This window comes from Zalophus californianus, chromosome 16, assembly GCF_009762305.2.
Source record: "Zalophus californianus isolate mZalCal1 chromosome 16, mZalCal1.pri.v2, whole genome shotgun sequence".
Lineage (NCBI taxonomy): Eukaryota > Metazoa > Chordata > Mammalia > Carnivora > Otariidae > Zalophus > Zalophus californianus.
This window is the reverse complement of record NC_045610.1, coordinates 39,048,637-39,067,380: the sequence shown is the minus strand read 5'-3', so window position 1 is coordinate 39,067,380 and position 18,744 is coordinate 39,048,637. Positions and strand designations below refer to the sequence as shown.

The 18,744-nt window shown below is 57.4% G+C and overlaps 2 protein-coding genes across 4 annotated transcripts; one reads left to right on the top strand and one right to left on the bottom strand.

Annotated features, from left to right (window-relative positions):
* Nucleotides 1–737: 737 nt before the first annotated feature.
* On the top strand, nt 738–15,043 carry PGAP3 (post-GPI attachment to proteins phospholipase 3). 3 transcript variants are annotated; one of them, XM_027568014.2, is made up of 8 exons: nt 749–1,253; nt 2,471–2,568; nt 3,548–3,700; nt 11,541–11,603; nt 12,194–12,255; nt 12,629–12,765; nt 13,049–13,253; nt 13,413–15,042. In XM_027568014.2, exons 1-8 carry the CDS (start codon nt 1,073–1,075, stop codon nt 13,474–13,476), a joined length of 963 nt encoding a protein of 320 aa, XP_027423815.1. In that variant the 5' UTR covers nt 749–1,072; the 3' UTR covers nt 13,477–15,042. The 3 variants fall into 3 exon arrangements, with proteins under 3 accessions (XP_027423814.1, XP_027423815.1, XP_027423816.1); XM_027568013.2 differs by having other exon boundaries at nt 738–1,253; nt 13,049–15,043; XM_027568015.2 differs by lacking the exon at nt 3,548–3,700 and having other exon boundaries at nt 750–1,253.
* Nucleotides 15,044–15,529: 486 nt separating this feature from the next.
* On the bottom strand, nt 15,530–17,547 carry PNMT (phenylethanolamine N-methyltransferase). The gene is made up of 3 exons (XM_027567781.2): nt 17,216–17,547; nt 16,415–16,622; nt 15,530–16,323 (listed from the first exon to the last, which is right to left on the bottom strand). Exons 1-3 carry the CDS (start codon nt 17,415–17,417, stop codon nt 15,882–15,884), a joined length of 852 nt encoding a protein of 283 aa, XP_027423582.1. The 5' UTR covers nt 17,418–17,547; the 3' UTR covers nt 15,530–15,881.
* Nucleotides 17,548–18,744: the final 1,197 nt, after the last annotated feature.

Sequence of the window (18,744 nt, the reverse complement as noted above, 5' to 3'; positions counted from 1 at the left end):
TGGGTATGCGTGTGTGTGTCCTGGTGGTGATGTAGGGAGGAGGGGATGGATATTAGAGCAAGTATCCTGTTCCCGAAGGTCCTCTTCTTGACTTTCTTTGAAATATTACACCTCTCCTATCTCAGTGTGGTCTGTATCACGTTGGTGATTTGACAGCCCTGGATTTAGCACCCAAATTCTTACGTTGAATTAACGTTGTTCCTTCATAGAAAGAAAAGAAAAGAAGAAGAAGAGAAAGAAAAAAAGAAAAGAAAGAAAGAAAGGAGTTCTTAGCACCTACCCTGAGCCAAATTCTGTACTAGTGCTTCAAGTAGAGCGGTAAACAAGACAGCAGAGGTCCCCACCCCGCTTGGGTAAAACATACCACTTTTATCTTACATCACCCTCCAGGGGTTAACACCCTCAGAAATGGTGTTGAAATGGAGGCCAGAAGAATAAGCAGGCATGAGAGTATGAATGATACAGACGAGGCAAAGCCAGGAGGGTTGAGAAACATGGCCCCTTGGGTCTGGCGCAGGGGCCAGATCGTGCAGGGCTTGTGGAGTTATTATTTTATCCTGAGGTAATTGGGAGCCAGTAAAGAATTTAAGAAGTCACACGGTCAAATTTGAATTTGTTAACGGAACGCGGAGTCGATGGGGACAAAAGTAGGGGCAGGGAGACTTGTGAAGGGGCTACCGCGACTGTCTCGGCGACAGATGATGATGTCTTTAACCAGGGTGGTGCCAATGGAAATGGAGAGAAGTGAGCGGTTCCAGGTATATTAGGAAGCGAAATTCGACGGGGCTGGTGACAGAAAAATAACCGTACTGCCAATAAGGAGAGCATGGAGAAGAAACAGGACGCATGTTGATAAAAGACCAGTTTATTTTGCTCCTTAGCCCTGTCGCCTCAATAGACGGAGATGACAGTAAGACGAGGGGCGGGGCAGGCGCCCACGGAAATCCGGGCACTTTTATTTCCAGTGGGTGGACGTCACCGGAGAGCGGAATAAAGAACACAAGGCACTTCCGATTACTCCGGAAGTGAAGACTCCTAAGCTCCTCCGCCGGCGGAGGGCCAGGTTGAAGGGATGGCCGGGCGGACGGCGCGGCTGGTACTGCTAGCTGGGGCAGCCGCGCTAGCAAGCGGCTCCCAGGGCGACCGCGAGCCAGTGTACCGCGACTGCGTGCACCGGTGCGAGGAGCGGAACTGCTCGGGGGGCGCACTGAGGCACTTCCGCTCCCGCCAGCCAATCTACATGAGTCTAGCAGGTAAGCCCCTCCCCGCGGAAAACCCCGCCCCTCAGCCTTGGCCCCTCCCCTTGCGCCCCTAAACCACCTCTGAACCTTCGTTTCCCCCGGTGTCCGTTATGAGTGTGAATGGAGCCCCAGGGTGATTAGAGCAGCATCAGCCAGTCTTACTTTTTATTTGTTCAGTTAGTATTTATTTAATATTCCTGGGTACTGGCTGTAGAATGACACTGAAATCGGACCCAGTGTCCTGCCATTAGGGTCCACAGTCTTCATGGGGACATTAGCCTTCTCTAGCCTAAGGTAGAGGATGATCTGAGTCCTAAAGGACCCTTAGGTCAAGCAATCGCAGCATATGGGGGAGGAAGGAATCGTTTCTGGCTTTGAGAGGGCAGGATTAGGGATCATCTTGGAATATTCTGTGAAAGAAGGGCTTCAGGATGGATACATTAAATTTGGACCTGTGGCCATAGTGGTCCCCTGGTGTGTGACAGGTGTCACAGTAGGTTGGGTAATTTTCACAACCCTTTAAGTTTCCTTTCACCCAATTTTACAATGGGGAAACTTGGAGAGGTTAAGTGCCCTGCCCTAAGTCACATAGTCAGAAAGTGGTAAAGTGGAGTTTCCGGTTCTGGCCCGTCTGACTACAAGTTTGTGCTCTTTACTACCCCTTTGCATTCCAGAGGGAACAGAGAGAATGGAGGCCCTGGGCAGATGTGAGCGTCTCCAGTAACTTGGTTTAACTCAGGGAGCAGGGTGTGGGTGGGAGTATGGGAAATAAAGTTGGAAAAGCAATTTGGGGACTCACAAGTCATAGTGAAGAATTTGGGTTTCATTTTCATAGGAGGGGGGTACGATGGCAAGAGTTCCTCCCTGGCGAGTGAGAGCAAAGCTTAAGTTCAGCAAGAGCAAACATAAACCTACGTATCCATTGATGAGTCTGTCAGATGCCAAAGTTCCCATCTTGGTGGAAGGAGAAGAGAAGAAATGTCTGTGTTTGCTCACTGCACACCCCCATCCCCTAAAATACATACACACACACACACACACCCCTTTCCTTTATGTGTGTGGCCTACCATGTCTCATAGATCCAAGTGGGAAGTTAGAATTTTAAGATTTCATCTGGTTCTCTCCATCCTGCAGGCCCTCTTAGCCTGCATTTGAGTTTGGGTTCTATTTGAGCTCTCTCTGTGCCTCCTGTGATGGGGAGTTCACCAGGTCCCGTTTCTCTGTTTCAGGCTGGACCTGTCAGGACGACTGTAAGTATGAGTGTATGTGGGTCACTGTTGGCCTCTACCTCAAGGAAGGTCACAAAGTGCCTCAGTTCCATGGCAAGGTGAGTTGGAGGGTCAGGGTAGGTATATGGTGATAGTGTTGTAGGAGAAAGATACCCCTGAGTCAAGCAGTCTGAGCTATGGGGTGATGGGTGTGTGTTTGGGGCAGGTGCCTATTCTCCAAAATCTGCTGGTTTTCATATAATCAGATGGAACCAGTGTATCTTGGCTCTGGATTTGGAGTAACAACATTTGGGAAGCTGTGTGACCTCAGAGAGTGATGCTGGACTTCTTAGGGTGGCTGAATGTTCACCTTGCTACAAGGATGAATTTCCTGACCCCCCCCCCCCCACAGCATCCTTTCTTTTGCTTCTTCAGTAGTAGTTTGGATTAAAATAGTAATACCCGCTCAGATTGCCCAGCAAGTCCTGCTAGTGCTTTTTTTTTTTTTACTTTAAATTCAATTAGCCAACATAGAGTACAGCATTAGTTTCAGATGTAGAGTTCAGTGATTCATCAGTTGCATATAACACCCAGTGCTCATCACATCATGTGCCCTCCTTAATGTCTGTCACCCTGTTACCCCATCCCCCCACCCACCTCCCCTGCTGGTGCTTTTTCATCCAATATGACCTTGTTCTAGACTATTGAGGTTGGCAAGAATTATTCTCCCCAGTTTGTCAGAGTAAGCTGAGGCTCAGAGGCCTGTGGTCAGCGGTAGAGGAGGAAAATATTAGGACCTCTGTTTTCTGGGTGGGAAGTCTATGTATGCTCTTTCCACCAGGCCATCCTGAGCCATCTATACTGGCCCACCTAGTCTCCCAGAGACCAGGCTTACAGTGCTATGAATGCTGGCTGGGACAGAGGGAGGACCTTCAGTTAGGGACTGGACCCAAAGAGGGACTGTACCTGAGGCTTCGGCCGAGGTCCAGAGCTAAGGAACCAGCCAAAGACCTGTTGATGTGGCACGTCAAGGAAAAGCAGGTCGGGCTACTTGGGCTTGCTCGCCCCTCAAGCCCCCTCCACGTGCTCCCTTTTCAGTGGCCCTTCTCCCGGTTCCTGTTCTTCCAAGAGCCAGCTTCTGCCATGGCCTCTTTCCTCAACGGTTTGGCCAGCCTGGTGATGCTCTGCCGCTACCACACGTCCGTGCCGGCCTCCTCCCCCATGTACCCCACCTGCGTGGCCTTCGCCTGGGTAGGTGACTTGGCAGGACTCCTGCTCTGCACCCTCCTCTAGGAAGGAGGAACTCTTCGATCCCCAGTCTCTCCCAACAGGGCTTCCCTTTACCTGCCTTCCCCTGTTTTCTTTCCTTCCTTCCTTCCTTCCTTCCTTCCTTCCTTCCTTCCTTCCTTCTTTCTTTCTTTCTTTCTTTCTGTCTGTCTTTCTTTCTTTCAAGATTTTATTTATTTATTTGACAGAGAGAGACACAGCGAGAGCAGGAACACAAGCAGGGGGAGTGGGAGAGGGAGAAGCAGGCTTCCGCGGAGCAGGGAGCCCGATGTGGGGCTCGATGCCAGGACCCTGGGATCATGACCTGAGCCGAAGGCAGACGCTTAATGACTGAGCCATCCAGGCTCCCCTCCCCTGTGTTTTCCAGGTCTAAAACTGCAGCTGTGGGTGGTCAGGCCTAGGGAGAAAACAGGGAAGGTGCTGAATCAGACCTTACCTTCCTAGCAGAATCCTAGGCCAGGCTGTTTGGGAGGAAGGGAAGGAGGGAGGGAGGAGAGAAACATTTGGTCCTGAGGGAGGAAGCCACTAAGAGACCCAGTAGGGCAATTTACAAGCACAGAAGGGAGGTGGGTGGTAGAGACCCCTCTGCACGACTCAAAGCACCCTCAGTCCCAGCCCAGGCCTGGAGGTGTGGCAGCCACAGGACTCTTAGACCATCCCTGGGAAACTGAACTATGTTCCTTGTGAGTATCCAGAGAGCTCTGAGCTTCACAGTGCGACTGGTCAGAGGAGGCGGCGTCAAGGGCCCGAAGTTGTGTGAGAAGCACGGACTAGGGTACAGCTCTGAACTGTGACAACCGTGGGGAGGGCGTGAGAGTGAGAGGCTACCATCAGGGCCCCCAGTGTAAACCTTCTGTGTTCACTTGCCTGCCTGCCACCAAGGCAGCCATTCGTTCATGTATTGAGCACCTCCTATGCGCCAGGCACCTGGCTGAGTGCTGGAGATCCAAAAGTATATAAAAACAGGGAGTATCTGGCTGGCTTAGTCAGAGAGCATGCAACTCTTGATCTCAGGGTCATGAATTCAAGCCCCACATTGTGTGTAGAGCTTACTTAGAAAAAAAAAAACTAAACAGGGTGCCTGGGTGGCTCAGTCGGTTAAGAGTCTGCCTTTGGCTCAGGTCATGGATCCTGGAGTCCCAGGATCGAGTCCCGCATCGGGCTCCCTGTTCAGCGGGGAGTCTGCTTCTCCCTCTGACCCTTCCCCCTCTCATGTGCTCTTTCTCCCTCATTCTGTCTCTCTCAAATAAATAAATAAAATCTTTAAAAAAAATAAACAAAAAAACAGGTTCCTGCCCTCCAGTGGTAACCACACAAGCACACAATCGAATGTGAAAGTACAAGTCTGGAAAAGTGCAGTGGAGGAGATGTGCTGTAGGGGTGTGTGAGGGAGCACTAGACCAGACCTGTACCGGGCAGTCAGGGAAGGCTTCCCTGAGGAAGGGGCTTTTGAAGTAAGATTGGAATGATGAATGAATGTTAGCTAGGTGAATTCAGGGAGAGTGGGAGGAGTCATCTACACAGAAGATGTAGAATGTGCATAGGCAGAAGAGAGTGAGAACCTGAAAGGCTGGGAGGCCTGCTGTACAGGAAGCCAGGGAGTGGGTACAAAACAGGTGAGCAGGTGGGCAGTTAATGGGGCCAGCCCGTGGAGAGCCTGGGGGCACATTAACACTTCAGATCTGGACTCTCGAAGCATCAGGAAGCCACGAGGGTTGGAGAGGAGAGGTTTCAGGAATAGATTTGCTTGGAAAGCTCATTCTGGCTACTGTGTAGCGAACAGATTGAAGGGGTAGAAGTGGATACAGGGGGCTAGTGAGTTTTAGCATAGGGCACAGTAGCTAGACGGGGAGGGGGCATGGGTCTTGGGAAGGGGGTTTTAAAGAGAACTATGTTTGAGCTATGTTTTGAGGTGATTAACATTTTTTTTAAGATTTTAGGGACACCTGGGTGGCTCAGTTGGTTAAGCGTCTGCCTTCGGCTCAGGTCATGATCCCAGGGTCCTGGGATCGAGCCCCGCGTCGGGCTCCTGGCTCAGCGGGGAGCCTGCTTCTTCCTCTCCCCCTGCCTCTCCCCCTGCTTGTGCTCTCCCGATGCAGGACTCAATCCCAGGACTCAATCCCAGAACCCCAGGATCATGACCCAAGCTGAAGGCAGACACTTAACCGACTGAGCCACCCAGGTGCCCCAACATTTTTTTAAATTTATTTCTTTAACACATACATAGCTCTTACTGTATATCAGGTACGATCCTAAGCATTTTATAAATATTAACCTCGTTAATCCCTTAACAAGCTTATGAGATAAGTGGTACTATTATCCCGAGTTTACAGATGGAAACCAAGGACTGAAAAGGTAAAGTAACCTGCCCAAGGAGCCAGGGTTTGAGCCCTGCCGTCTGGCTCCTGAGTCTGCACTCTTGCCATCTTGACCGTGCTGACGAGCCTCAGCAGTAGGGAGGAGAAGGAGTCTAGGATGGAGCCCCAAGGGGCCCCCGAAACATAGAGGTCAGACAGAGGACAATGAGCCAGCAAGAGAGACAGGAGTGGCTGGAGGGGTAGGTGTGGTTGAGAAGCCCCGGGACAGGAACAAGGGGGAGCAGGTAGGCCATTCTCTGGAATTCTGCTGGACAGTCAAGAGAACTGAAGGACACCCCTGGATCTGGCCACCCCAAGGCCTCTGAGGACCTTAGGAAAACTGGTAGCACGGGGGTGCTGAGAAGTCCACACCAAGCCTCAGACTTAGGTGACAGGGATTGGAAGGAGGCTGTTAAACCTCTGGGAAATGTCAATCCTCCCTCATCTTTTCTATTTTTTTTAAAGATTTTATTTATTTATTTGAGAGAGAGAGAATGAGAGATAGAGAGCATGAGAGGGAAGAGGATCAGAGGGAGAAGCAGACTCCCTGCTGAGCAGGGAGCCCGATGTGGGACTCGATCCCGGGACTCCAGGATCATGACCTGAGCTGAAGGCAGTCGCTTAACCAACTGAGCCACCCAGGCGCCCACTCCCTCATCTTTTCTATTTAACAAATATGAATAATAAGTGTTATGAATTACATAATAGGCATTGTCCTAAGTACTTTACATATATTTTCTCATTCAATCCTCATAATACCACTGTGAGCTCTGAGCAGGGCTCAGAGGGGGAAAACCTTGTCCAAAGCCAGCAGCTCACAAGTTAGTGACTGGTGGAGGCAGGTTAGCATCCAGGACTGGCTCCAGGGCTCTAAGAGCACTTAGCTCCTCTTGTGGGCTGTCTCCGTATCCTGAGCAGTGTCTGCTGAGCATTTGCTGTGGGTAGAGACAGGGCTTAACACGGGTGGGAACGGAGGCCCTTGCCCCAAGAAGCTGAGCCTCCGGGAGGCGCAGGTCCAGCTAGCCCGGGAGGCAGAATGCAGGCAGAGCCCTGGGAGCAGTAAGGTGGGGAGGGAGATGGCGTCCTCTAAGTGGAAAAGTCTGTTGGGGAAGCCCAGAGGGGGGGAGGGGCTCCATCGGGGACTCATAGGCCTGATCAGGCTTAGACACATACAGATGCAGGGAGAGGAGGTTGGATTTCTGTATCTCAGGCTGGAGGCACAGCCAGAGCCGAGGGGCAGAAGGTGGAGGGGGTGGGACCTCGATAGGCAGCCTTGGAAAGGTCAGCCTGGCCACAGTGTGGCTGGGTGAAGGGGAGTGGAGGGAGGTAAGGTGGCACAGAGAGGCCCCGAGTGCTGAGAGGCAGGGACGCTTGTGTAGGCAGGGGCCTGGCACCCACATACCCTGTCCTGGGCATGGGTGGCATAGAACCACCACTTCCTGTTTAGGCCTCTCTCAGAGGAGGGAGTTTGGGAGTTTGGTCCTGGCCAAGAAAGCAGGAAGGGCAGAGAATTGAGGAGGGCACACCTGTCCCCTTTCCCTTGGGGTTCTTCCAGGGTCACTGCTGTCTGGGCCCACGGCTGCACTCCCGCCCCCACCCCTGGTAGAGAGCACTGGACAGTCCCTGCCTGAACTCTCTGAACAAAGCTTAGCACCTCCTTGGATAGACCAGTGGGTCTGGGGGGACCTCAGAGGGTCCCAGCCTTTGCCAGGCGTCACAACTCTCGTCTTCATCTACCTGATTCCTGGGTCTTTTCTCTTCCTTCTTGGTGAGGGTCAGGCCTCCTGATACTCCTCAGTCCAGTCTACTGAGGACCCTTAGGGACAGAGCAGGAGATGTGAGGTGGAGAGAGGGCAGATACCTGGGGCCTGTGCCTGAAGACATCCTACGGGATACAGGGTTCTGGAACATGGAACCCTCACATGCCGGCACTAGGTCCTCGAGGGACCGAGTCTCTGTGCCCACACTCCCTTGATGACCCAGTTTGGATTTTACACTTGATCTTTTAGTCCTATGGGCCTGTGTTTGCGGGGAGGGGATCCTGAGCTGAATGGAGGGTGTGGCAGTGGACTTTGTCTTGGGCTGGGTCTTCTGGAGCCAGTGGGGCTCCTGATTTCTGTTGGGATAGGATAGGACGGCTTTTTGCAGGTTAAGTCTTGGGAGAGTTGTCTTTCTCAGTCTTTTCCCCTGGGGAATGAGGAGACCCTACCCTAGCAGGGCTGATGAAGCTTTGGCACAAGAGAGTAATCTCTGCCTTGATGTTTGGACCTGGCTTGGGCTGGGCATCAGCCAGGCTTTAGGGGAGCCTGCCAAAGCTCTGCACACCACAGACCTTTGACTTCTGGAAACTGGGGGCCCCTGCTCTCTGCAAAGCCAGGAAGCCAAACCAGTTCCCCGCCCCTTTGTCCAGTAAGGAAAAGTCCTCAGAAGTAGAGGTGAGAGAGTGAGGGTACCGGGAGAGCCCAGACTGTCTCTGCAGGATGATTGATGGAAGTGGGGACTGACTATGCTCTGCCTCTGCTGCGGAAACCACGAGAAGAGACAGGTTGGACCTGCAGCACAATGATGGTTAGACTTCAGGAGGGACTTCCCACTGGTCAGACAAGAGCCAGTGGAACAGGCAATGGCAGGAAATCAAGGAATCCTTTTTGATGGTGGAAAAACCACCTTCCTCCCATCTCCATCCGCCTCTTCCCCTATTCTCTCTCAGGAGTGAAGTGGAGCAGGATTGCCCTGCCCAAGGCAGGGGTGAGACATTGTGGCCTCTGGCGGGGCTGCGGGGGGGGGCAGGATGGCAGCCGGCGTCATATTTAACATTCTGCCTCCCCCACTTCTGAGACACCGAGCTATTTAAAGACCCACATGTCCCCACTGCCACGGTGTCAATGACAGCCCCGAGCACTGGGGCTTAGCACTGGGGTCGAATTCCTGACAGATCGGGCTCATTTGGCACCCAACCAGTTTCACGGCTGTGATATTTTTGTCTCAATTTTCTTATTTTCCAACAGACTGAAACAGCCTCCTGCTCTCCCTCACCCAGCTTTCCCTGTCCCCCTCCATTTCCACCCTCATTGGCACCCTGCCCCTGGCCTCCCCCTTTGCTCAGCCCCTCCTGGCCTGTCTGTTTGGCTAGTTACCATTGGCCCCCCCCAGCTGAGCCACCCAGACGCCCGAATGGCTTCTTTTTGCCAGGCATTCTGCAGACATCATCTTCAGGACCCTCTAATGCAGTGGGTATCATTATTAACCCCCTTTGGTAGATGAGACAGCTGAGACTCAGACGTTTTATTGGTTCAAGACCACACAGCTATGTAGGGACTGAGGCAGAACTTGAACCAAGGGTCCATCTTATTATGGAGGCTCATTAAATTCTTGTGCATACTACGATTATTCCCATTTTACAGATGAGAAAACAGAGGCCCAGCAAGGCTAAATAACTTGCCCAAGGACACACAGGAAGTGTAGGGCCAGGATTTGAATCCTGGCAGTCTGACCTGGGGGCCTCATTCTTAATGACACTTATCTCCCAAGTCTGTGGGAGAGGAGAGGGTCAGAAGAGGAGTCCCTCATAATGGGACACTGCCCAGGGGAGAGGGGACTTCTCAGGGGTGCAGAATCCAGGCTTCAGGTGTGTCTCTGTAAGTGGAAGACCCTCCAGGGAGGCAGTTGAATAGGGGACCCAGGCAGCTCCCACTCTGTCCCGAGGAGCTAAGCCCCGCTCCCATGCTGCCCCCACCCCTGGAGCCACCACTTAGCTCGGTCCTCTTGTCACCTCTCCCTTCCTGCTGTGGCTGACAAGGAGGCCTGGTTGGCTGCCAGTCCCTGCTGCCTTCCCCTCCACCTCCCTCTCCCACTGGCTCCAGGACCGTCCTCCTCCCCGAGGGTATCCCTATTCCTGGCCTGCCCCGGAGACCTGGCCCATGTGATCTCGGGGGCCCTGCCTCCAGCCCCAAGTCTGCTCCTCTCCCCACGCTGACCCTGAGCGTCCCAGACTTTGTGGGAGCAGTGTCTGAGAAGCTGCCCCGTTCTTTCCCATCCTCCAGCCCCCAGACCATGCCTCATATACCATCTCAGGGGAAGGGGCAGCACCAGGGATGGGACTGGATGGCCGTCTTCAAAAGAGAAGCAACCTGACCTAGAATAAGCACCTGATGTCAGGGCTGGAGAGGGAGGAAGGATCACTTAGGCTAGGCCCCGATTAGTCACAGGGGGAAGCTCAGGCCCAGAGGGCAGGGCCTTTGTCCAGATCGTGGGGAGCGTAAGCCGAGAGACTCAGCCTAGGACCCAGGCCAGACAGGCTCGCAGGGGCCTGGCTACCTGAGCCTCCAGAGACTTCTAGTGCTGACTGCCTTTGCACCGAGCCTGGCCCGCCTCTACCCCTTTGCTTTCCCATGCTCTCATAAGCCCTTTTGGGCCTGCAGTAGGGGACCCATCCTGTCGTCTGACCTTCCTGCCACAGGACTGGACAGAGAGGCTTCTTCTCTGCTTCCTCTGTCAGGCTCCTGGCCAGTTTTCCTGCTGTCCTGGACCCAAATGAGCAGCTCCTGGCCTTTACCCGTCTCGGGTACGTCGATAGGCAGCCGTCTGAGGCAGACTTGTCCCCCCCCCCCCCCCCCCCCCGCCCGCCGCCTCTCTCCGGTGCGTCCCAGGCCAGACCGCTGGCTGCCTGTTTTCCCCTTTGACTCATTGCCTCTGGTTTCCCAGCCCAGTGTAGGAACCGCCCCCCACAGCCCACCCTTCTTTCAGTGATCTGGGCCTCGGCCATGGATACAGCACCAACTCCCACAAGATCTAGGACTCGTTTGCAAGATGTTTTGTACTGTCTCCTTGCAGTTCATTTCCAGGGAAAAGGCCCCAAGTGCGCTCCTGGGCCCTTGCCCACCACAGCCCCTTCAGCCTTCCGCTCCTCCCAGAGCTTGGGAAGCAGCAGATGCCGGTCTGGCAGGTTGGGCCGGCCCACCCAGGGGGAGGCTCCGTGGGCCAGCCTCCTCCTTCGAGACTTGGCCCCGGTGGGATCGGCTTGATCTCCCTCCCTTGCTTGCTTTGCTCAGGACACACCCCAAGCTGGCGCGAGCCCCTCCACCCCACCCACTTCATTCCCGCCCCCAGAGGCTGAGGTCACTGGCTCCCCTGGCCCGGGTGGGGCTGTCATCACCTGCCGGTTGGGGGAGGAGGCGAGGCCCCCCGGGGGCTGTTGTCTTAGTGATTGAGTAAGCAGGGAACTTGGCTCTGCCGGAACTGGTTCCCAGGCCAGGCCGGAACCTGTGGAGGCCGCAGTCCCCGTGGCCTAGGGGGCTCAGGCTTGCGGCCGGCTGAGGGCACAGGTTGGTTCCGGGGGCAAAGGGGAGCATGTTTCTCTGCTCCACAGAGCCCCTTCCCCAAAGTGCCACCCCTGTGAGTGCTCCTCCCCACCTCAGGACACCACGCTGACTAGCGCCTCCCTGCAGGTCTCCCTCAATGCTTGGTTCTGGTCCACAGTCTTCCACACCAAGGACACCGACCTCACAGAGGTGAGCGCCCCTCCGGCTCACCCTCCTGTGTGGGAGCGTCCCAGAAGAGCCCAGAAGGGGTGGGGGCCGGCTCTTAGGTTTCGGAGGGACTCCCTTGCTCTGTGCTCGGCATTTTTAACCTGTTCGTGCACCTGAGCCTCACTTGGCCCTTGTGAGGTAGGTGTGATGATTGGCCCTTAACTGACGACGCCCCTGAAGCTCGGAAAGGCTGAATCGCTTGCCCAGGGTCACCCAGCCAGTAAGAGCGCCACCTGGACTTGGGCCCACAGCCGTGGGACTCGAGACTGCGCTCCGCATTCTGCGGTGTTCTGGAGTCCTGGCAAGCATCTCCGCCCGTGCCCCCAAAGCCTTGCGGCTGAAGACATTTTAAACAGTTGTATGATGTGAATACAAGGGTCAGACCATTCCATTCAGGAGTGAAACAGCAATAGGCAGAAGGGAGCACAAGACAGACAGCCCCCCCGCCCCTCCAGAGGCCTTGGACTCCCAGGCCCCCCTGCCCTGCCCCGTCCCGGGTGGGTCCTCTCAGGGCCTTGCCCATCTCCCCCTCCCTTCATGCTGGCCCCTCATCCAGCTCTCCCTGTCTTCAGAAAATGGATTACTTCTGTGCCTCCACCGTCATCCTGCACTCCATCTATCTGTGCTGTGTCAGGTGAGCCCATCTTGGCCCCTGCAGGGGCAAAATCAGGCGCTGGGGGCAGAAGCGGGTCGCCTCGCCCACCCCTAGGGGTGTTGCCCCTGCGGCCTTGCACCCCAGCGCGCGCACGCACACGCACCCCTTCCGGGCTGTTCTGGCTGGGGACTCCGGGGTAGAGCGAGGGGCCCTGGCTCTTTCCGAGAAGCAGTAGTGCTTGGGCCCACGCCCCCCCTGGGGGGGGGATTGGAGGCCTGCCGCGCTGACCTGTTTGGGTGGGGGAGGAGGGCCACGGCTGCCACACACTGATGTCAGGGTGAAGGGACGCTTAGGGAATGCTGCTCTGGGCACGGGCTGCCCTCCAGCTGAGCGGCTCTGGGTGGCGCGGCAGGACTGTGGGGCTGCAGCACCCGGCCGTGGCCAGCGCCTTCCGGGCCCTCCTGCTGCTGCTGCTGACCGCGCACGTCTCCTACCTGAGCCTCGTCCGTTTCGACTATGGCTACAACCTGGCGGCCAATGTGGCTATTGGTGAGGCTTGAGAGGGGACTGAGGCCCCGGGGGGTTGCGGGGAAGGGGGGCACCTGGACCATGTGTAGAACTGCTGGCCTGGGGTGGAGGTAGGGATTTGATGGTGTTCCTGGAGAAGGTTCTAGAGAGGTCTTTAGGGTGGGGGAAGGGGAAAGAATTTGGGGTGGGAGAGGAGAGTCTAAAGATGGCCCTGGGGTCAAAGAGCAGGAGGATAGGAGAGGCTTTGCTGGGGGGGGGACAGAGGGAGGTCCAGGGAGTGAGTCTCCCCTCCCCCGCCCCCCAGGCCTGGTGAACGTGGTGTGGTGGCTGGCCTGGTGCCTGCGGAACCGGCGGAGGCTGCCGCACGTGCGCAAGTGCATGGTAGTGGTCCTGCTGCTACAGGGCCTGTCCCTGCTTGAACTGCTCGACTTCCCGCCTTTCTTCTGGGTCCTGGATGCCCATGCCATCTGGCACATCAGCACTATCCCCGTCCACGTCCTCTTCTTCAGGTGGGTGCTTCTCCCCGCCCACTGGGCACCTTCTTTGTGCCCATCCTCACCTGCTCCTTGGAGGAGACCGAGGCCTCGCCCCCTGCGGGCTTGCCTATACTCACCCCCACGGGGTGCTTTCAAAGCCAGACCTCAGTGGGCTCCTCCCTCTGCCCACAGCTTTCTGGAAGATGACAGCCTGTATCTGCTGAAGGAATCAGAGGCCAAGTTCAAGCTGGACTGAAGGCCCTGGGAGCGGTCTGCCCCACTGGGGATCCTGCCCTCTCCCTGCTGGCTCCCCTTCTCCCCATAATCCTTGAGATGATTTTTTCCTTTTAACATCTTGAACTTGGACATGAAGGGTATGGGCCCAGAATCATGTAACTGCCCATCCCCTTGCTCGCCCCCACATGGCCCTCACAGGTACTCGGAGTCTGTTCAGGCTTGGCCTGTCAGCATCTGGGGTTGGAGAAGGGTTCCGGGAGAACTGACGTGGAACTGCGTTCTTAGCTCCACTGAGAGGAGAGCTGCCTCTGCCTCTCCGTCAGCCTCTTCCCTCACCGCCTGGGTGGTTCCCACAGCTGTCTGTCCAGCTGGGAGACCAGGTTCCACAGGCCTTTGGGGACACAGTGGGGCCCCTTCCATTACCCCCTGTCCTCCTTCAGGGCACCACTAGGTGGCACTAGACTCTTGCTCTTTGGCTGCCCAAGTTCCAAGGCAGGTCTCCTCCCCTTGGGATCTTGACGAACCAAGCTGCTGGGATTGGGCAGTGGTCTCACCAGGACTGTTGTCTCAGCCAGATCCCCAGGAGCCTGCACGTGAGTGTGTAAGGGAGCGAGAACTAGACTGAGAGCATTGGGCATTGGACTCAGCGCGTGGGATGCTGGGTGGGATGGTGTATGAGCCTGTGTGGAGAGTGGGGTGGGACGGGAGTGGTTTGAAAGTGTGTGTTGCAAGACGAGCGGGGGAGTGTGGGTCAGGGCAGTATGCATAGACTGGGTGTGAGGTGGGTGTGAGTGCGGTGAGTGTACCACGCAGTGGGGGGAGGTTGGAGAAAAATGGGGGATCAAGTTACCACCACCATCTATCTATTGAGCACCAGCTCCAGGGCCCCAGGCCAGGCAGGGAGCCAGGATATCCTCAAGGTCTGGCTCGGCGGGGTACGGGTGTCCAGGCTGCATGTGGGTGTCCCTGTCCATGGCCCCCACTTTACAGTCCACCTCCAAATCTCAGAGGACCCACGCACAACTCAGATCACCCTCCAGAACCAGCCTCTCGGGAGGCAGAGGGAGGAAGGGATCGTGGGGGCCTCTCCAGCCTTTCTGTCACCAAGGCTTTGTTGCCCCCCCCCCCAGTGCCCTACCTGCTAAGCCCCTTTGTCACAGCCTGGACCTTGGGAAGGGGGGGCAATCTGAGGGAGTAGGGGGAGAAGGCCTGTGGCTGGGTCCGGTTTCTGGCCTTCCCAGAGGCAGGCAGGGGCCACCCTGTATCTGCACCCCGGTAAAGGTGACCCCTGCTAGTAGCCAGCGGCCCGAACACGTTCCTGCTCCACAAGGATAGAATGTGGGGCTCCAGAAACTTTCCATCCAAAGGCAGTCTCTGCGATTGGAGCAGGGAGCCTGGATTCTTACTCTTTCCCTGCCCCCTTGTCCCTCCCTGTGGTGTAGAGGTGCTATGCTAGGACTCCAACCTCAGACTTGGGTGGCCCATGTTTCTTTTGATACTGAGAACTATTTTAAGGTAGGAGGATAGCAAGGGACATTCTTAATAAACCAATTCTCAGCCTCACCTACCCTTGTTCAGCTCATCTGTGTGAGTAGAGGAGGCCGGAGGGAAGGAGAAGACGGCTGGCTGGAGGCAGTGGGCAGCTGGGGTCTGTGCCTGGGCAGGGAGCAGATGCAGAGCAGCGGGGAGCTCCAGTCCAGCTGCGGGGGGCGGGGGGGTTGCTGGGGGGGGTAGGGAACTGGTGCCTGGACTGTAGCTCCTTCCCTGTGCACTCTCCACTTCAGTCTCCTGATTATACCCCTCTCCTCCCCTTCTGGCCTAAACTAGGCTCCACTCCTGTTTTGTTTTGTTTTGTTTTAAGATTTTCTTTATTTATTTGACACAGAGAGACACAGCGAGAGAGGGAACACAAGCAGGGGGAGTGGGAGAGGGAGAAGCAGGCTTCCCGCCGAGCAGGGAGTCCGACATGGGGCTCGATCCCAGGACCCCAGGACCATGACTCGAGCCGAAGGCAGACGCTTAACAACTGAGCCACCCAGGCGCCCCTCTACTCCTGTTTGTTACTTAACCTTTCCTAGCTTCACCTGCAAACAGGACAACAGGACCTGCTGCGTGTGAGGACCGAGTGGGCCTAATAGGTGCTTGGCACACAGCAAATGCTGAACGAGCTCCCTCTGGCCTTGACTTAGTTTGGGAAGAATGAGTGGTAAAGAAACCTACTGTCATGGAAGCTTCTGGAAAAAAAGGCTAGGGTTGGTGGCTTCCACACACCCCCACAACCTCAGAGAGAGCTCCTTGTTTCCCAGGAGAGCCACAGACAAAGCTGACGCTCAGCAGGAGGAACTTATTTCTTTATTAGGTGCCACCTCACATAACAGAGAATCTGGGTGTATGTGAGCCACCAGCACTGGGTGCACTGGGCCATCACACCCCCGCCTTCTTCTGGGCCCAGGCGAAGAAGATGCCCTTGACATCGTCTACACCTGTCTGAAGGCTGGCAGGCATGACGTAGGTGCGCAGGTCCCGCACCTCATAGCCGCTGCGAACCAAGGCCGCCATCACCTCCTCCTTACACACGGGCACCACCACCAGCCTGGCCTCCCCAGCCAGGTACCATGACTCCTCCAGGGCCCCGATGAGGACGAGGTGCCCCCCAGGCCTCAGCAGGGTGGTGATGTGGTCCAGGGCCCTCTGGAAGCTGGGAAGGTCCGGGCTTACGGCCTCCAGGCAGAAGGTAGAGACCAGGGCGTCAGCAGGCAGGGGCGCCAGGCTCCCAGCGCCCAGGGGCTGGGGCTGGTGCACATCGATGGGCAAGACCCGCTTCACCTTGGCTCGCAGCTGGCGCTCCTTCTCCTGCCAGGACTCACTGTGCAGGGGCAGGACCAGGGCTCAGGGCCACCCCACGCTCAGTCCTCTGTTGCCCCCCCCACCCGCCACTCCATGGGCAGCCCCCTTACCCCTTGCCCTCGATGAGGCAGACATGCTGGCTGTACGTGCTCCAGTCGAAGGCCCCAGGCTCCTCCCGCAGCCAGAGCCCCAGCTCCTGGCGGTTCACCTCCAGAAAATCTGTCAGGGTGATGTCCTCAAAGTGGGTGCAGGCGCTGAGCAGCTGGTATATGGTGGGGCCCGAACCAATGTCGATGAGGCTGTGTCCTGACACCTCACCTGGCCGGGGGGCGGGGGGGGGGGGGAGCAGAGCAGGAGAGTCCTGTGCCAGCACTGTCCAGGCAACCCCGCCTCAGTCCCTCCCTCCCTCACCTGCTTCTCCCAGCCTCTCTCGATTCTCCCTCTGGAAGTGCGCCTCTCTCTGGAAAAAGCATCAGCTAACCTGGGTCTGAGTCCTGGCCTCAACGTGGACTGACCGACCTTGGGAAAAGGACTTAACCCCCTCTGAGATTCAGCTTCCACATCTGTAGGACCGCCCCTCCCTTCCGTGAGGCTTAGGTGGGGAAATCGGGAGGTGCCTGGCAGTTCCTGCACATGGCCTCTCTTCCCTCCCCGATCTCGATCTCGGCCTCCCCCTCTGTCTCGAGGGTCTTCGGGGTCTCTCCTGCACCCCCCACTTCATCTCCCAGTGCCCTCTCCACAGGTCTCTCTCCTCTGCCCCCTACCTAAGGGATATTGCTTCTCTTCCTCTTCTGTTTTCACCTCTTAACTACCTATCTCTGCTTCTTGGTCCTCATGGGGCTCGCTCACGCATGCCCATTTAGCTCTCTGATGACTTCTTGTCCTCCGGGCCTCAGTTTCCCCGTGCTCACCGGTGGCGAAGGTCTGCGCCAAGCAGCGCAGCTTCCAAGGCCCCACGCCGTCCGGGCTGCTCAGGTCCCCCCGAGGGGGCGCGTAGTTGTTGCGGAGGTAGGCGCGGGGCTCGAAGCGCTGGTAGGCGGAGGCCACGGCAGCCCGGCCCGGGTCCGAGTCGGGGGCCGCGCCCGCAGTGGGACTCGGGTCTGCCGCGCTCATTCCGCCGTCGTCGCCCGCGCTGTCCTCTCGCCTCGCGGCCCCTTTATCTGCCGCCCGACTCCCCGCCCGACCCTCCGCTGCGGGGGCGGCGGCTGCGCCTGGAGCCGCCCGGGGCTCCGCGCTGCATCTCCCCCAGCCCATCCATCACCCTTAGTGTCCGAGCAGCAGACACTCGGGGCGCGTGTGCCCCCCCCCCCCCCCCCCCCCCCGCTCCGCAGCTGCTCCCGCAGCCATCCAGCCTTTGCCTCACCGGGCCTGGTCCGAGCCAGCTTCGTGCCCCCAGGACCCTTAGATCCCTGCCCCGCCGGTCCCCAGCTCCTCCCGCCGCTCTCCTCCGGCTCCCCAGCCATTCACCCGCTTCGCCCGGCACCCCATCCCTTCTCTCTGGCCAGGGTTCGAATCAGCCCTCTCCCAGTGCCCACCTCCCAGCGCCCTCGTCCCCGACCCCGGGCCCAGCCCCCGCCGACTTCTCCTTCCTGAGACATCCCGTCCCGGGGTCACACCCAGGTCACCCCAGCTGCCCCCCCCGCCCCTCCTCCAGCCCTCTTCCGTCCTTTCCTACCAACCCCCGTCCCCCAGCGCCCTCCACCCCCACCCCGGAAAGCACAGTCCGTTCTGGCCTCCGCCACGGTCGCCCGGGGGCCCCAGAGCGCAGCTCCGGCCCCGCCCGTCCGATGGCCGCCGCGATAGGGGACGCGATCGGGGCTAATGCACTTAGCCAGCCGAACCGCCGGGCCTCCCCGCGGGCCCTGCGGGCTCCGATCCGCTTATCTGGGGGCTTCCGAGAGCAGAAGGCTCGGGACGTTCTGGCCATGGCCATGTCGGGGGCGCGGGACCGTGGGGAGGGCGGGAGGGCGCAGGCGTTCTCCAGGCCGCCCCGGGGCCCAGAGGGCGCGGGCTGGGCCTTCCCCGCCAAGGGATTTGGGGTTGCGCCAGTCTGGGCTCTCTGACCCCTCTCCTCCCCCAGGCCACACTACATTCCCCTCTCTCGGGGAGCGGCCCAGGCCAGGCCTGCAGGTCCTGCTTGGCACTCCAGGTCAAGATGCCAGGGTCTTCCCTCCTATCCCCCCCGCGCCCGGATGGGAAGTGGATTCCATGTGGCCATCTCCAGTGGTCTTCCTGGAGTTGGACCCCTCTGGGCCAGTCCATTGTCCCTCTGCCCTAGGTAGGCTACCAGCCCCTGTCCAGATAGGCCTCCAGCCTCCTCTGTGCCCCCATCTCGTCCCAAGGGGAACATGTCTCCTTGTTGGGCCAGGTAACCAGGTTGGGACAGGAGTCACGAAGCTGCAGGGGTCACAGACAAGAACCTGACCCTCCACTCCCCAAA